Source organism: Cyprinodon tularosa, unplaced genomic scaffold (genome assembly GCF_016077235.1).
Source record: "Cyprinodon tularosa strain WSP-4 unplaced genomic scaffold, ASM1607723v1 ctg610, whole genome shotgun sequence".
In the NCBI taxonomy this organism is placed as follows: Eukaryota; Metazoa; Chordata; class Actinopteri; order Cyprinodontiformes; family Cyprinodontidae; genus Cyprinodon; species Cyprinodon tularosa.
The window spans coordinates 123977-142500 of record NW_024039353.1 but is presented as its reverse complement, the minus strand read 5'-3'; the positions used below and the strand labels follow the sequence as shown (position 1 = coordinate 142500).

Here is an 18524-nt window from a genome sequence, read left to right as displayed (position 1 = left end):
AATAGGAAGGAGTTTGTGCAGTGTTCTCCTTTCTGCCACTGTGAGAGAATTTGTGGCTACATTATAAACAGGTTAATGACTGATCATAGGATGAAGCTCTTTGGGGTCCTTGTACTAGATAAAGAGATATACAATCACAGGATATTTTCTCTGTGCCAACGACTGACCACACCAGCACATCTCAGTGTAAAAAATAAAAGACGGCGCAGACAACAGACTGATAAAACATCTCCACTAAATTCCCACAGATCTTAAATGAATTTATCCTATTCAGGAAAGACGTCCTTCTTGTCCTTTCTTATGCCTCTGCCCATGTTGTTCATTCAGCCCAGCTTGTTATCCAGTGATCCAGGAATCAATATTAATAGGTCTGCATAACCTCCTCCTCTCATAACAGAATTGGTCTTTGATTTGGTCTGTTTTGCGTTTTAGGCCATTTGTGTGGCACCAGACAACAAAGTTCTTCACCGAGCTCCTTTACCACCTTGACTGCAAGATCAGTCACAGTGTCTCAACATTAGGTAATAAATAGAGCTCTGATGTTTGAGGGATGTCTTTTCTGTTCATACAGTGAAGTTGACCTTGAGAGGAAAGACATAACTTGTTTTCTGTGTGGATCTTTCAGTGTTTGTTTTCTGTCCACTGAACAAAAACAGGAAAATTACAAGAACCGCCTTCATTATTTATATACAGTACAGTTTCTGTGTTAGTTTTACGATCACAATAATCATGATTGTTTATCTTTGTAACAATCTAAGATATGATGCGTTTATGAGAAAATAAAAGCTTGAATATTGCCCTGATTTTAGTGAAATCAAACATTTCCAAATTATTCTCATCTTCTGTGAATGCTTCATGTCTCTTCAGGGTCTGTGCTGATGTTGCGGTGTGGCTCCCAGACTGCTGTATGTTTAGTCACCGCAGATCCAACTGTCATCCTTACACACCTAAACAGCAGCTTACAAACAACAGGTACCTCATCCCTCAACGCTTTGAACAGCTGAGAGCCTCTCATTGTCCTTTGTTTTTGTGTAAACATGCCTTATATCAGCCATGAAGTTTGTCTTGGGTATCCGCCTCAGTGATGTTCTGGAAATATGACTCATGCTTGGGTTTTACAGCTGCAGGCTTAAATTTGGTTAAAAAAGTGGCCCCTGAGTAGCTTAGTTTTTACTGCAGTTCAGTTGTATTTGAAACTAAAAAAATTGAACTGAAGAAATAAAAAAAAAAAAAAAAAAAGCCTTTGTAGGGTTTTCTGTGTTTGATTGGTTCAAAGTTTTCTATTTAAGAAAAAACGGCTGATTTCATCGACTCACTGACTTGGCAGCAATCCCTCACATCTTTTGAGTTTCAGCAATCCCTCACGCCGAGCATGCATGTAGCAACAGTGGACAGGAAAAAACCTCAAGCAGACACAGGCTCAGTCTGAGCAGCATTCTGTGAACCCTTCAGCCCCCAAACAATTAAAATAGATGCTGATAAAATAGCTTATCAGGGTAAAAGTTTTATTAATAATATAGTGTATTTAAAGGGGTAGTGCTTCGAAGAATTGTGGTGCTTCTCTTATTTAAAACAGCTTTGGAGATTTAGATTTTTTTCTTATTTGAAATGATAGTCCAAAGCCCATAAAAGCTGAAACTTCAGGTAATACTTAAAGGTGTTTTATTTTGTCCCTGTGTAAAGTTTTACTTACATTTGTTTTAATGGTGTATACTGTATATGCACTAAATACTTTTTGTCATTGTTAGGTTTATAAGAGTTGCCGTAGTGCTCATGAATCTCAGGATATTTATATGAAAACAAAAAACACCCCATTTCTAATGAAACTGGCTGTTCAGAACGGATGAAGTGAGGCGCAGAAAACATTGAGATAGCGACAGCTTTAATTAATACCCTGGACATGAAACATAACTTCTGTTTTTATTGCTAGATATTTTAGATTAAATTTTTGCCTTGGCTTGTAGAGCAGTTTGAAACTGGAGAGTTAGAACACATGGTTCCTCTGTGTGCAAATACAGTGGCTTGCAGAAATATACATAATGTTTGAGTTTTTCCTCATTTTATCACATTGCAATTACAAACATAAATGTAGTTTACTGGAATCTGGTATGCAATTATGAAATAGGAAAATTATACATGATTGAAAACAATTTAAAATACTTTTTGAAATGAAAAAAAGTGCAGTGTGCAAAAATATTCTCTTCTTTTGTCTGTGTGCAAACTAATATCCATCAGAAGTTGCCTAATGATTGCTAATAGCCACATTTACACTACCGAGCTTGGATCAGTTAACCGTACCAAGCTTGGTTCCTTATGACCATTTACACATAACGCTAGCATGGTTCCTCGCTTCCTAGTGACAATCTACGGTACTACTGCTCTCTAGAGGTAAACTAGCAAATCAACATGGCGGCGCCCATTATATTCAGGAAGTTATATTTGGTTATCATTGTGATAATTCTTTGGTGAATTTTACTTGACAGAGTCGGCTTTTGGGAAGTGGATATGGCAAACGACAGTCTAATCAGGGCTTACAGACGCAGGAAACAACGTCAGATGTTGAGGTTTATTACACTGCTAAGCAGAACCATCATTGGAAATCATGTGGCAATTGCTTGGACTCCCAGTGAATCATGGGATACCCAAAGCTATGTAGGATACACCGGACCTGTCCTTCAAAACAGCAAAAAGAGGGCTGCATTTGTCGGCCACATAACGAGGAGTCTGAACAGGACAAAGCATCATGCTATGATGTAATGACAGAAGAATCTGGCAATTTTGTGAGAAACTAATTGAAATGCAGTTTATGTACTATTTGTACCATATGTACCATGCTATCACTGGGATTGACTAACAGTTTAGAACAAGCTGAAGACTGGTGCCAGGAAACATGGGCCTCCATTGCAACTAAACAGCGCCACAGGCTGGTTTTCCTGCTGCAAGTTGATGCTGGTATGATGCAGCTATCCTAGCAAAAAGAGTCCCATTAGATATGCAGTGGATACGGTACGGTTTATAAAAATACTTTTAGCACTAAATGTTTCTGTATTTCTTTCCTAGAGAGAAAACTTTATTAGTTGTAAGTCATAATCATCCAATATTTCACATTATTTAAATTATAAGATCAGCATCTTTTTAGTTTCAGTTTTTGAATTCTATTTCTAAAAAGACAAATACCTTGTATTGAGATCCTACTTCGCTAAGTTTTACCCCCGGGTACTGATTTTCTGTTAGTTTGTGCTGTTTTTGTGCAGCATTATGAACTGGCTCATCAATATAGAAATAAGGTTGCCTTGCCTTAGTAATTTTCATACTCTGTGATATATCACATTTCTGGAATCTTGCTCTCAGTTTAATCAAATGTAGTCTATTAATTCAGCAGCAACGCATGTGGCACAATAAAAATAAACAGCTGTAAGTTGATCTGCTTCTGGTTTCTTTCCGTTCCTGGAACTGAGTTTCCTGAAACTGACATCAGCTGTTGTGTAGCAGGTGAAATCAAACACCACTAACATGGCTGGTTGTTATTCTAACACAGCTTTGTACTAATTGTTCTTTAATTAAACTGTTTTTTTTAGCATATGTTTGCTGTATCTGGCTGACTTTGGTGTCCTCCTACATCTTGTTTTAGATATTTACTTCCATTCCCTTTAAGTCGATTAAAAACTGCTTCCCTGTTTCTTCTACTTTTTTTCGTCTTTTATTTGTCAAATTTTTTGTTGTTTTCACTTTAGTGGTAGGTTTTTGCATTTGTTTTATCGATTTATTCAGTAACTTTACTGTTTGATCATTTTATACATTTGGCTCCCAGGAGTTTTTACACTAGTGGGCATCAATCCGACGATTTTTATGGGTCCATCCTAGGGGTGCACCATTTGAAAAGTCCGACATGCTGATTTTGAGTGATACAGATTTTTTTTAATAACGGACAATGTCAGTTGTTATAAGATCCCAAAACCCCTTATATATTTTAAACTTATCTTACTGAAAGACATTAATCAATACCTGTTAAATATATAATAAATAACAGCTTCTAAAATGACTGCTCTCAGATGTAAATAAAAGTTTTAAGCATTGATTAACAGACCTTTGCAGAGGTAGAAAAGATCTACCTGTGGAAAAGATCAGTCTCACATCTTAGTATCAGCACATCACAGATCTCCCAAAATGAAGGAAATTGAGGCTGAAATAATTGGCTGGCTGATCGATCAGTGCTCCCCTAGTCCATACATTTTTAGAATACTTCACTGCTAACAGTTGTATAAGATGGTTTCATTTTCAATGGCATTTATATTGTCATAGTGAACGTAGATTCACAAAGTGCTTTCACTACTCATATGTGACCCCCTAAGGAGAACCAAGAGTACGCTGTTTATTATGAGCACTAAATCTAAATTCAGTCATTAATGCTTCTCAGCCTGCAGCTGGGTTTTATTATCTCATTTTGAAGCAAAACGGGAGTATGTTATTGAAGTTTTCAGTCAAAGACAACTTGTTGATGAAAAAACTATGCACTTTTTTTGAATATTTAGAAAAATTGAACTGTGACAGAAGAGTGGCATAAAGCTAAAAGGCAGTCCAATGGTTTTACTTGTTTGAGTATCTTTAATAATATACACTAAGGAATTAAACTAAATAGTGTTTGCAGTGTTAGTGGGAGTAGCTGCAGACTGAAAGCTGTTTTAGTGGTGAGGTTTTTTCCCCGATGGAACTCATCCTTCTTGCTGAGGAGAGTCTAAAACTGTTTGAGTCCTTTGGGGAAGGGGTTAGCATCAATCGTTTCTGCTTAATTCTGAGTCATGGGGACATACAGTTCCTAACAAAAGAAAATTGTAAGCAGTCAGTCTCTCTTAGGAGCGAGGAGGCAGGTGTGTACCATGTGGTGATGTGTTGTGGATAGACTTAATGATGGCAGAAGAGACGGGCTGGGATCCAAAGTTGTGACAGTTTCAGCATTTAATGATAAAATAAAAAATGGTTGCATACCCTTTTAAACACGCACCCTTGACTGTTGTCTACAGATCTGCGGACATACAGTTCTTACAACATGTGGCTGGGGTTGACCCTGGCTTTGCTTTCCGCCTTCCTGATTGGTGGTAGTGTCATCCTCAAGAAGAAAGCTCTCCTTCGATTGGCCATCAATGGACACACCAGAGCAGGTGAGCAGACATGGATGTTGACATGTGGTTGATGTTTACTCAGTCTCTCAGGCGACGCAGCTGGAAGAAAAATCCCTACTGTAGCAACAAACATGGTAACAAAAATGAACTTTTGGCTTTAATAAAAAGAGAAACTATAAATAGAAAACTTATACATAACAGAAATGGACTAGCGAGGGCTCATAAGATTAAATTTAATATTAATCTAATAGAGACTATTTATATGAATATTAAATGTACTTTTATCATGAATTTTTAATCCTTTTATCCACCCTATACAGTAGTTAAATGTATAATGAAATAATTCCTTTAGTATATTTGGGTATTTATTTCTTATAAAATAAAGTTGTTTTATTCCAACACCTCAAAGTGAAGCAGCCTCTCTGTTTGGGTGCCGCCAATTTCATGACGTCATCCTATCATACCACTTCTGAGGGCTGAACAAAGTCTGTGACCTCCCTCTGACATTTAATAGATTTTAACAACTTAGACATTAGCAGAAAAAAAGAGAGGTTACCACCTGATGCAGATTTGCCTCTAAAAGAACCACTTTGCTTTAATTTTGAGCTGGAATCATCCCGCTCTGCCTCCCATCACTCCTTCCTGATTGGAGTGTGATAGTGTCAATAAAGCACAGGCACAGCGAGGTTATAGTAGGTGCTTCCAGGAGGGAGATATTCTCCAACTGCTTGTTTTCACAGGTCGATAGGCCTAATGGGTTGTTTTGCTATGGTCCCAATATATAGTATATTTGGGTATTTATTTCTTATAAAATAAAGTTGTTTTATTCCAACACCTCAAAGTGAAGCAGCCTCTCTGTTTGGGTGCCGCCAATTTCATGACGTCATCCTATCATACCACTTCTGAGGGCTGAACAAAGTCTGTGACCTCCCTCTGACATTTAATAGATTTTAACAACTTAGACATTAGCAGAAAAAAAGAGAGGTTACCACCTGATGCAGATTTGCCTCTAAAAGAACCACTTTGCTTTAATTTTGAGCTGGAATCATCCCGCTCTGCCTCCCATCACTCCTTCCTGATTGGAGTGTGATAGTGTCAATAAAGCACAGGCACAGCGAGGTTATAGTAGGTGCTTCCAGGAGGGAGATATTCTCCAACTGCTTGTTTTCACAGGTCGATAGGCCTAATGGGTTGTTTTGCTATGGTCCCAATATAACCTCTTGGTGCTAGCAGGTAGATGATCATTAGCCTCGTGAGACCATCCTGATCTCGCGAGCTATAAAGATTTCACTCGCTAATCAGTCTGGAGACTCTCCGTTGAAGAAAATTTGGAGCCGTTCACCAAACGAACGTCCAATCAGCGTTGGCTTTGAGGCGGGTGGAGGTGTGACGCAACGAGAAGCGCGACAGTTCAGTCTAAAGAACATGGCGGCTTCAGCCGATAAAACTAGCGTTAGCGTGGCTATCGAGCAAGTTTCATCGGAATTACAGAGTATTTCTTCACTGAAAGAAGAGCAAAACACTGCTCTGGAGGCTTTTCTAAGAGGAAAAGATGTTTTTGCTCTTCTCCCGACTGGTTTCGGCAAGAGTAGCCTGGCTGTTAGTACGTCATATGTTTCGTTGATCTGATTGGTTTATTTGGCCCGTCTATCACCAACATAGGCCAATCAGCTAACCAGTATTTTCGCCCCTTCCCAAAATTACTTCAATGGAAGGTTTCCAGATGGTTATGCGGAGCAAATTCTTCTGGCGGAGTCAGGTTAGATGATCATACCATAAGAGTTTTTTAACTGGTAACATAAACACTGCACACACAGACATAAGTCTGCTGCAATTATTTTTGAATAATCATCACGTGGAAACTAAAGGAGTATCATGATTATTCATTGATGTATTATTATGTCTGTGAAGATTCTCAGTCATTCAGTTAATCGTCGAGCTTTAAAATGTCAGTTTAGACAACTTGACAAGAAGTTTTCTGCAAGACGTTTCCTATCTCATCCAAGAGGCTTCTTCAGTTCTAAGTGATGGTGGGGAGCATCAACATTAATTCACTGTAGGTGTAACACAAAAATTGGGGGAAAAACAAACAAAAGGCTCTGTCCCTACTGGATGGGCCATGGAGGTCACCTGGGGGGGTGTTAATGGTTATTAGGGGGGTTCTGATGGTAAATAGCTTTTTTTTAATTAACATATTAGCTAGCTGAGCTGTAGGTCTGAGCCTGGAGCTTGTGTTGTCAGAGCAGATATACTGTCAAATTAACCTGTTTATATCTTTTATTATGTTGTACAGAATACACATTTCAAAGCTTTGTGTGTACAAAAGAAATGACAATGCATAACATTAAAGGTATTAACAGTGCTTTTAGATGTTCAATTGGAAAAACAATATAATTTTCCCTCCACTTCACAATTATCAATCACTTTAGTCTACCAGATGAAATCTCAATGAAGTCAAGGGAGTATTGTTTTTATAAAATGACAACATTTTCAAACTCCACAGTACAAAAATACTATTTAAAGGCATTGTATGATTTCAGTTTGGATGTCATCACCAACAACAGTGGCAGAGCTACCTGACAAGGATATACCTCTGTTTGTTTTTGCAGGTGATGGCGGATATGGCTACCTTAAGGACTGGCTGTGGTGGGGAGGACTCTTAACTAGTAAGAGCTTGGTTTAAACTCCAGTGTAACTGAAACAAAACACCTGGAGAAGTTTATTGCCTTTTTTATTGTTGGAATACATCGGACAGAAAGTCCGGTAATATGATCAGACAGAAGATCGTTATCATATGAAGACATTGTAATTACATCTTAGTGGAATGCATAGCTGGACCACAAGGGATTTTCTGAAACCCCTGGTCTATTTTTATCAGACCCATGTAGAAATCTGACAGTACTGTGATAAGTTAGACAGGAGGAGACATACTGTGACAAAGAACAGATCGTCTGCTTTGAGCAAAATACAAATTAACGAATTATAAGGTAAACCAGCCAGGTTTGTAGCCGTACAGGTTAGTTTGGAATCACATATGTATATAAAGAAGACAGAGCAGACTTGAACATCTGCAATCAAGGAAGCATTTTAACGAACCAAATGGTGATCTTTAGGTTTGTTAGAGCAGCAGCTGCAGATTAACATTTACTACCTTGTTTATGCTGGGAGAATTTCCAGGATGAACTCTCCAGTGAATGCTTGATCTCGTGTGGCTGGTGGTCTATAGGGGGAGCCTCTATGCAGCAAGTATGAAAGTAAAAAAAAAACAGCGTCAGAGCTTGTAGAGTTGGATGCAAACAATGTGTTTCCAGCCTTTAAATAAGAATGCTTAAAATATTTTAGCTGATTTAAATATATAAGTCATTTCTATAAAAAGGAAATGCATGGGTTTTGGTAGTTTGCCATTTTTGAGCCTTAATTGGCTGAATTAGAACAGTGCCAGGATAAAAAAAAAGCAGCAGTGATCTTGGGGAAGAAACTATGGTCGGCAGCCAGCCGGAAACAGTGAATAGATTCTAAAATCATTTCAAAATAAAAGAAATAATTTTAACTAGGTTATTTTCTGGGTTTCCATTTTGTCTTAAAAAAATCTTACATTTGAATGTAATTTATTTACACCTTAATATTAAGGTGATTGTCTTTAGTTAAAACTTCATTTTGTACACCTGCATTTTCCATTATATTAATAAGTGTTTTGTAATTTACAGTTCTAAAGCTTGTATTATGTTGGTTCTTATCACTCACTCATGTCACTCAAACTTGTATTAAACACATTTCCTGAAAACAGTCAAAGTTGGTGGCCTCCTTAGATTATATTGAAGGGTGAAACTATGACCTAAAAGTAAAACTTAAACTACAGGTTGCTGTTTCTGTTTTTATAAAATTTGTACTTTTTGTTTGTCTGTGATGTACCTGTCTACATTTGATCACGGCTGCACTTTAAGAAATGGAAATGTAATGAGAGCTGTTCAAAACTAAATTTCATTTTGCATACAAAATGACAATAAAAGCTGTCTAAGTCTAAGTATCTCTGCAGTGGGAGCTGGAGAGGTGTGCAACTTTGCGGCCTACATGTTTGCTCCGGCCACGCTGGTGACTCCGCTAGGAGCACTTAGTGTCCTCATCAGGTAGCTGCAGATTTCCACACAGTCGTAGACGAGTTATCAACATACTGTATTTTATCCCGTTTAATGATGTTTTACTTATTTGCTTTTTAGTGCAGTTCTCTCATCCCACCTGCTGGGGGAGCAGTTGAATGTGGTGGGAAAGCTTGGTTGCCTTCTGTGCCTACTGGGCAGCGTTCTGTTGGTAATTCATGCTCCACAAGAACAGGAAGTAACATCTCTACAGGATATGACCAATAAGCTGCTGGAGCCAGGTGAGAAGAGAAGCCTACTATTTTTCCAGATATGGATAACTTGCTTGTTTTGCTTTTCTTACTTGTGTTGTATTCTTACACCCACTGCGCATATAATGTTTTTTTTTTTTTTTTGTAATATTATAAAAGAAAAGCTAAATCAGGTAAAATTATGCTGAAAAAATCAATACATAAAGATCCTGATTAAGTCACAAAATAGAAGACCTTTTTTTAGCTTTATCGTAACAAAGTTGGAGCCGGTTTTGGTAAATGAAATGAAGATGTTTAGGCTTTTAACTGGCACTTAATGTTCAGTGTTCATTAGTTAGTAAACTGCCCAATTCCTGTAAAAGAGCTTGCGAGTCAAATAGTATTTACAGTGTCAATGATTTAAAGTACTTCAAATTAATTGTTGCTGCATGTTTTAATCAATTAAATCATTTCTTTAGCTGTGACTGCAGAATTTTACCTGGCTAAACACATAAAAACAGTTTTTTCCTTTTTGATTTAAGATTGAAAAGAATTGGGCAATCGGAGTACCACAAACTCACAGTAACTGTTGACAACCAGGGTTATAGGGTGACGATACGTCTGAGTGTCTCATGCACAAAGGTGGATGTAACTGCTGATAAACTTTAGATGCATCTTTAATGAAATGAAGGTGAAAATGCCCTCAGCTTAGATTGAAAGGAAAGTCAGTCATTGAACTCATGTCTACAGCATAACAAAACCTGGTTTCACCTCTACAGGTCCTGTTAGAAAAGCTGTTATCATTATTAGTCTTTTTGTAGCTAGCACTTTGATACTTTAAATGGATGCCTAACTTGTTGCTTATCCGTGTTTATTTGTTTTGCATCTCTGCTTGTCCGGTCAGGTTTCCTGGCCTACATTGTGGCAGTGTTGGTTCTGTGTGCGGTCCTCGTGTTGTATTTCTGTCCCCGGTATGGTCCTTCTAACATCCTGATCTACATAAGCATCTGCTCATTGCTGGGAGCTTTCACTGTGTCCTCTGTGAAGGGCCTGGCCATCGCCATCAACACCGGTGAGATGCTGCAAATGGCCGTATGCTTTGATGCTCATTATCCTGAAAACCTTTGGTGAAAGTGTCCCAGAGAAGTGCTCCGGTAAACCGTTTTATGAAACATGTTTTCTCTTCACTCAGTGGTTTATGACATATCTGTGCTCACCAACCCTCTCACCTGGATCCTGCTTCTCACCCTCATTGTTTCCATAGTAACACAGGTAAGTTGGATTTACAAAAATACACAGTGAAAATACACAAACAACTTTGTTTCTTTGACAAATTTAATTTATGATATTGAGCCTGATTGCTGTAAACAGTATATCTGGTTATACAGACCAGTAATCATTAACATGGTCAAACATAATATCTGTTTTTCTCAATTTCCAACATTTTTAAAAAGTTTACAAAACATAAAATTCTCTGACATGGGGTTCAAGATGGGGTACTCTTTTTAAGTGATCCCACATTTAGTGTATTTAGGTATTGGAATTAATGTTTAATCAGTTTTTTTATTTTATGAATTATTTTGAACTAGTTGTAATATAGCAACTTTATAATAACTGTTTCTTACTTATAGACAAACCTTACCCAATAAAAAAACACTTTGTGGACCTTAGAGGTTTGAGTTTGAGGTTGTCAACACCCAGCTCTGAGGCTGCAACAAAGGAGGAGACAGAAGAGGTTTAGCAATATTTCAGAAATAGCTTAATTCTTTCAAAATAAAGCTGAGATCATGAGATGAGCTTGAAAAAAGGCATATATATGCCAGTCTGGCCCGTGAAAACTTGTGTCGCTCATATTAGTAAATGTCATTGTGATCCAAGGGATATATTTCTATTTATTTAGCTTCATATCTCAATTATACAATAAACAAGTGAATGCCAGCAGTGTACAATGACATTAAATAGGAGAAAACAAATAAAGAATAGTAACAGGTTGGTATGTTAAAAAGGAGAAAAAAATAAAAAAATAAATAAATACTCAATTTGTCACATATTTTGTTTTAAATGCTTTTTGGATTCCAGGTTCCTTAATTGTGATGTTGTTTTGTTTAAGTTGTTTTCCCCTTTTAAATCTTTTAAATTCAATGAAAGGGCACATTATTGTTTCCTGAACAGCTGATTGGCTGCTGAGTGGAGCGTTTTCTAGATTTATCCTGAAAGCTCATCTGCCTGGAGCAGGTTTACCGTTAAAAGTACGTTACCATGGTAACTGGCCTAGCTAAGAATGAATCCAACTTTGTGGTAATGGAAGTACAGTTAAACCTGAAGTTGTCCTGCTAACCCAGTAATCCATCTCCTTGGTACTGGTATTGGTTAGACTGAAGTCAGCTGTCTGTTTTTGCAGGTGAACTATCTAAACAAGTCTCTGGATACCTTCAACACCCTGCTGGTGTATCCCATCTATTATGTCCTCTTCACCTCTGTGGTCCTGTCCACCTCCATCATCCTCTTCCAGGAGTGGAGCAGCATGTCTGCTGTGGATGTTGTCACAACACTGGGTTCGTTCCTGGTCATTGTGGTGGGTGTGGCCATGCTGCACTTGTTCAGAGAGCTGCAGGTGGGCATTCCTTCCCCCTTTACATCCCTCCTTGAATGAATGAAAGCTTTTGTTGTATTTTTTCCCCCTTTTTTTGTACTAATAAAGATGCAACCTCGTGCAGAAATCTGATGCTTGATTTAATTTCTCTTGATGCAGATTACAATGAAGGAGCTGTCCAATCAGCTTTCTCAGCCAGTGGAGAGGGAGGGTCTTACAGAAGAGATCACAGCCAGTGGAAGAGGAAGGAGGAATAAAAAGGAGGATAAATATGGATTGATTGACAATGTAGTGATAGAAAGTTTACCTCCTATGAGAGAAGAGGGACCCAGAGTCTTCATCATCAGCTGAAAGACAGAAAATGTTTGTGTACTCATTATTACTGATAGTTCAAGCACTTTTTCAAACTTTTGGACCTCTGGTTTGCTGGATTTTCAGTTTATTCTGTTGGTCCACCTAATCTCACATGGCAGTGTAATATATGCTGCTGCCCTCTGAAGGTGCTTACACCTCGGGGCTTATTCCCAGTTCTTTATACCTAGAGCGATCACTCTTTGAATAACTCTTATAGAACATGAGTCTTAGACAACACTTTAACAATATTTATTCTAAGTTTAGCAGAGAAATGGTACAATTAGAGCACTGTAGCTCAAGTTGTCCTATGTGTCAAAAAATGATAATGAGCCAAAAAAAAAAAAAAAAAAAACTGATTCTTGGTATACCTCAATATAATGTGTCCACCAGGTGGATTGTTAGCTGTTGTGTGTCATCATTTGACACTCCAATCATATCACAAAACCTGCCATAGTTCCCTGCTGCAAGTTTAACTTCAGGATGCAAACATGCTTCCTCTTTATCAAGCCTGGCCCTTGAGAAAAGGAATTATATTATTTGTTATAAATGTAGGCTGTTATATCTAATTAGTTGCTTTGTATCTTCCCATTCTCTTTCCCTAACCTTGTGACTTACATCATGAAGATGATAACTTGCATCTCTGCTTCAACTAATATGACTGTTTAGGGAATGTAATCAAAACATTTCAATTTATGCCTTATAGTATTATACTATGGGTAGGTAAAACTATAAAATTTACGCAGAAGTATACACATCTGTTATACTTAAAAACGTAGGTATTTTTATTGTTTAACAAACATTTTTAAGAAGGAGAAAGATTAATCCTAATGACTGTATTCAGAGGTACAGTCCAAGTTGCCCTTTTTAATTTGAAAAACTTATCTTTTAAATAGGCTTTAAAAAAGACTTACTGTATCTTCTTTCTCTTCTTCCTATGACTTTATATATTAAACATAACACCGCTGCCACAACCTACTTTGGTGATTTAGAGATCAATTAAGGGAGGAGGTCTATTTCCTCATTCTTCTGCATATTACTTTGCTGCTTTTTAACAAACCACTAAGATGTTTAGAGGACATCTTAGAACCAACTTGGAAGTGTTTTTCTTAAAGGGACGGAAACCAGGTTGTATCAGCTAAGGCCGCCGTCATGGACAGATCCATGTAGTGTTTTAAGGATTCAAAATAACCATTTATTGTTAAAGTAAATGACTATTATATTAAGGTAGTTTGAATACAACCGGTATCCAGAAATCACACTTACTCTAGCTGCCAAACCCTATAAACAGGACAATTTGTTATTCCATTGTAGTCTGTGTTTCAGTCTCCTTATAAGCTTTTGGACCATCTTTCCAGAAAAGATTCCTCCATTACAAACGTTATCCCCCCCCCCAAAAAAAGAAAGATAAAGTGACGATATTACAACTTCTCATTGGTTTCCACTTCTGAGATTCCAGGCTGGAGGAAACATTCCAGATGCGGAAGAAATTGAATAGATTATTCTGAAAGCATTGCAAAAATAGCTGAAACCACATCCTCCACAATGTTTTAAAGAGGGGGATTATTTTAATGCTTGCCTTTAATTAGTTAGTTTTAATTAGGATTAAACATTGTTGTAAACATATTTTTGATGTTTAGATCCATTTAAATTTCTACAAATGTGATATCAGGTCCCAGAGAGCCTGATTTTTATTGGTTTTTACTTTTAAGATTAGTTGACCAAAAAGTCTGCATTAGGTAAAAGATTCCATTAAAATGAAACAGCAATGATCATTTTGAATAATTCATGATTTCAAAGAGGGAATTCTGTAAAGCGTTTCAAACTATTGAAGCTTTAATCAAAATACAATTTGCCACCTCTGACATTTACACTTGTTAAGGGAGTCTGAGCAAAGTTTTTACTAGTTTCGTCTATGAGCCTGTGTTTTCTGTAAGTTAAAGCTTGCTGCGGTCTTACCTGGAGCCCTTGAATTTATTAACTACATTTTTTTATTTCTTCAAACTTAAGAGAGAAATAGCATATTGGTAATCAGTAATACTTGAATGTTTAAGTTTTTTAGTTCCTAGTAGTGCCTGGAAATCAGTGGAGACTCCTATAGTTTTTCCATCTTTACAGTATGTTCCTCTGAGCTGAAGACTGGAGTATATGAAGCAGACAAAACAGTCAGGATATAAGTTCAAGTTGAGTTTGTTAGGACAGGTCATCTGTTATTGACAGATGCTAATACAGATGGTTTATGCAAATAGCTGAATACCGATATCAGAGGTCAGCCTAATTAATGGTGAGCTGTTTATCTGCAGCATTGAATGAGCTGAGATTCTTATGCTAGTCGAAATGTTCTGCTATGAAGTCGGCTGGTTTTCAAGTATCTGGACTCAGACTACCTGCTGTACAGATTACAGCAGGTGTGGACCTCATCAATTTACAGAGTGAAAGATTATATATTGATCCAAACCGTAGAGCCATGGTAGATCAAAAACTTTTGATAAAGATTGTGAAACTTGACTGTTTGCTGCTGAAGACATTTCAGTTTATGAAGCTCAAGGGAACCAAAGAACAAAAATGTAGGTTTCAGATATAACCTGAATTGTTTTCTCCTCCTAATCATTTCAGTCCAAATATGTTTTGTCTGGAAAAAGATCAAACTGGTTATATAATGTTCAAATCTTTTGAGAACTTTGTTAAGAAATAAAACTGATTTATCTAAATACCTTTTCGCACCATTTTGTCTGTGTTTTTATGTATTTATGTATAGCATACCCCTTTATAAAGCTCTTTAAAAATAAAGATAATCAAAGAGCTGTACATGCATTTGAAAGCAACAGCAAAATTGAAATAGACAAGCATAATACAGACAAGCTAAAATAAGAGTTTTTAAAAAACATATTTCAAGTTAAAATAAAACAATAAAAATTTTCAATAAAGAATTAAAAATAATTAAAACCAGATACAAAAAAATACAATAAAATTGGGTCAAGCTCTCAGGATGTAGAAAATGCCTCAACAAACAGGTGTGTTTTAAGAAGCCACCTGGGAGTCATCTGCATAAAAGTGGAAGGAAACTCCATCTGTCCTGAAGATGAGCCTAAGAGGAAGCAGGTACAAGGAGAAAGGCAAGGGGCCTGATATTGATCCCTGTTGTACCCCATGCTGGAAAGGAGTGGCAGAGGACATTAAGTTCCCAAATTTTACTAAGAGTTTGTTCTGCCAAAGAGGACCTGAACAACTAAGGCAGTGGTCCTGACAGCCACACAGTGCTCCACATGAGAAATACAAATTTTATGCTCAACCATGTCAAAGACAGCAGTTAAATCCAAAAGCACAATATATGTATTTATATATATCTATATAAATAATAATAAACACAAATTTTATTAAATTTTTATTTTGTTCAATAAATTATTGATTTATAATCTTTGTTTAAATAAATAATTCTAAAAAAAAAAAATGTCCCAGACAAATTAAAATACCTAACTCATGAACAGTGAACCAACATACCTTTCAACAGGTGCAGAAGTCTTATTGATAAATTCATTACACAAAACACCCGATTTCAGTGATTGCCTGAAAGTGTTGCTCAATGAAAATTTAGTTTTGGAGCTCTATTTTCTAGACAGACTCCTGTTGGTTCACCTAAACGCCAAGGTGTGACAGCTCCATAAGCAAAGGAGCAGCCATCAGGACTCAAGCAGGAGTTTGTTGTGAAGAAGCCATGAAACTGTACACCTGCTTCAAAAAACCCACTAATTAAGATATGACAGACAGCACTGCAAGGATCACGTTCTTTGATTTCTCCAGTGCATTTAACATGATTCAGCCTGACCTACTCCGGTGGTTTCAGGTGGAGGCATCAACAATCAGGATCAAACACAAACTGACAATCAGTTTGAGACTTTGTGTGTGTGGCCATGTTTTTCTTACCATGTGGGCACAATTTGCCAGGAAAATGCCCAATTTTGGGGACTTATAGGTATTAGTGGGGAACAACAACTGGTCTCCATGAGGAGAAGTTATCTTATCTGGGTGTAGGTTAGGTTTACAACTGAGGTGTGAATTGATTTTAGAGTTAGGCATGCTTTGCTAATGGTTAGAGTTAGTCCATAGAAATCAATGCAATATAAATTGGAATCAATGGAAAGTCCCCAAAAGGATAGTGTGACATAATGTGTGTGTGTTCTTGCTTATGTTAGATATTTAGGACCTTTTTTGTTATATTTACTAGTCTAAGGGCCAACAGGCCATGTGGGGCTACTGGGGCTAATGTGGCAGAGCCCCATTTTTAATGTTAGAGAGCGACTAAGTCTAAGGTTGGGTTAGAGATATATGATAAATATGGAGTTAGATATCAAAAATACACAAATACACCTATGTGATTCATACATGCACAGGACAACATCAACAGAGCATGATTCAGACAAGCGCACAAGGTCACACAAGAGCTTGAGGAGAGCATGCGCCATATTTATTTCATAGGAAAAAAACATGTGGTAATGAATGGTTAATTTAATATCACAAAATTAAATCTTACCATCAGCATCAATCACACACATTTCTGCTCAAACATTTTCTTTATGTTGTGGGTTTTTGTAAAAGGAATAATCCTACAAGATTGGTTTGTTCTCTACCTCCAAACCACCTCAATCTCTTCATCTATCAGTGTGATAAGAAGTTTTTTTTGAAGTTGTGAGAAGCGTGAGAAGTCTTGGAAGCTGTTGTGATTGGATTTGATTAAACTTTTAAGCCTCTCAGGATAAAATAAATATCTTGATGGAGATGAGAAATCTGCTTCCTGGTATGATGAAGTACTAATAGTTTACATCCAATGATTTAATTAATTAGTTTAAACAGTTTTTTGGGAATATTTAAGAATTATGCTCTAATTTTTGGTTACAAAGCTGTCGTTACTATATTTTAATTTGACAAACCGGATCTTCTCTGCGTTCTTTTTCATGTTTTGTATGATTGCAATTGCGGATCTTGACCTGGCCGGACTGGAACTAAAAATAGCTCGGCTCTGTATTGTGACAGTGAAGGACAGAGAAGACGTATGTGGACGGCAACGTTCGAAGGACTAGCGGTGGATGTGGAACAATTCTCATTGATTAACATTACAGGTGAGTGTTATGCAAGACGTACATGAGTGGGGCAGAAGTTATACCTATTGCAGAGGTTATGCCCTAACTCAAGACAGAATCTTGTTCTTTGTATGTGTGGATCTTGTGCTGTGCATGTGTGTATTTTTTTGTGCTTGTATGAATCATTCTGTGAGTGTGTGGATCTTGTACTGTGTGTGTGTGGATTTGTCAAAATTTAGACCAATCTAGCTTCATAGATAAATGTCATGGTTAGACATAATTACAGGAACTAAAATGAATGTTAGTCAATGGAAAATGTTGATTAAGATGGAAATACAAACTGGGAAAATATCTTGGTCTCGATGGTGAAATATTGGTATGTGAATGTGCAGAATGGCAACTCAGGTAGAAAAGGAAGAGAAAGATTTAGCAGCAGTTTTGAATGGGAAAGACAGAGATGGAGGAGAAGAAAAAAGGAGGAAAAGAGGTGGTTTGACAGTCAAGAAAGTAAAACAAAATTAGAAGAGCTGGATCGGAGCTAGTGTGCCTGGCTTTGTCTTTCCTGACGGGACCGCCTGTGGAACTAGTTAGGAGTTGTCTTTTGTATATCTGCTTCTTTCTGTATCTCTCCTTCTGTCTCCTTGAACCCCAGTTGGCCTCAGCAGTTGACTGCTCACACTGAGTCTGGTTCTGCTGGGGGTTTCTTACCGTTCAAAGAGAGTTTTCCTCTCCACTGTCGCTACAAGCATGCTTGGTGTGAGGGATTGCCTTTGAGTCGATACAATCAGCTGCTTTTCCTTAAATAGAAAACTTTCAACCAATCTGACTGTATGACCTGGTTGAATTGTCTCTGTAAAGTGCAACTATTGTCTTGAGATGACATTTATTGTGAATTGGCGCTATATAAATAAACTGGACTGACTTTAAATTCAATATAGCAAAGCAGTTTGGCTCAAGAAAGGAAGGTGGTAATGACAAAATTACAAAAAACAAAGTTCAAAGTAATACTTTTGTGGACATTTATTGAAAATAAACAGAAATAACTTGAATATTAC

At 37.2% G+C, this 18524-nt stretch overlaps 1 protein-coding gene across 1 annotated transcript in view; it reads left to right on the top strand.

The window, feature by feature from the left end:
- The window catches only part of nipal4 (NIPA like domain containing 4), an 18848-nt gene extending 3746 nt beyond the window's left edge, over positions 1-15102 (top strand). The window contains exons 2-10 of the mRNA XM_038307466.1: positions 868-972; positions 5022-5159; positions 7730-7786; positions 9157-9247; positions 9338-9498; positions 10352-10519; positions 10640-10719; positions 11849-12061; positions 12200-15102. Of these exons, the coding sequence (XP_038163394.1) occupies positions 868-972; positions 5022-5159; positions 7730-7786; positions 9157-9247; positions 9338-9498; positions 10352-10519; positions 10640-10719; positions 11849-12061; positions 12200-12391 (1205 nt within the window). The 3' untranslated portion in view covers positions 12392-15102. The remainder of the gene's footprint in view (positions 1-867; positions 973-5021; positions 5160-7729; positions 7787-9156; positions 9248-9337; positions 9499-10351; positions 10520-10639; positions 10720-11848; positions 12062-12199) is intronic.
- The last annotated feature ends 3422 nt before the right edge of the window (positions 15103-18524 follow it).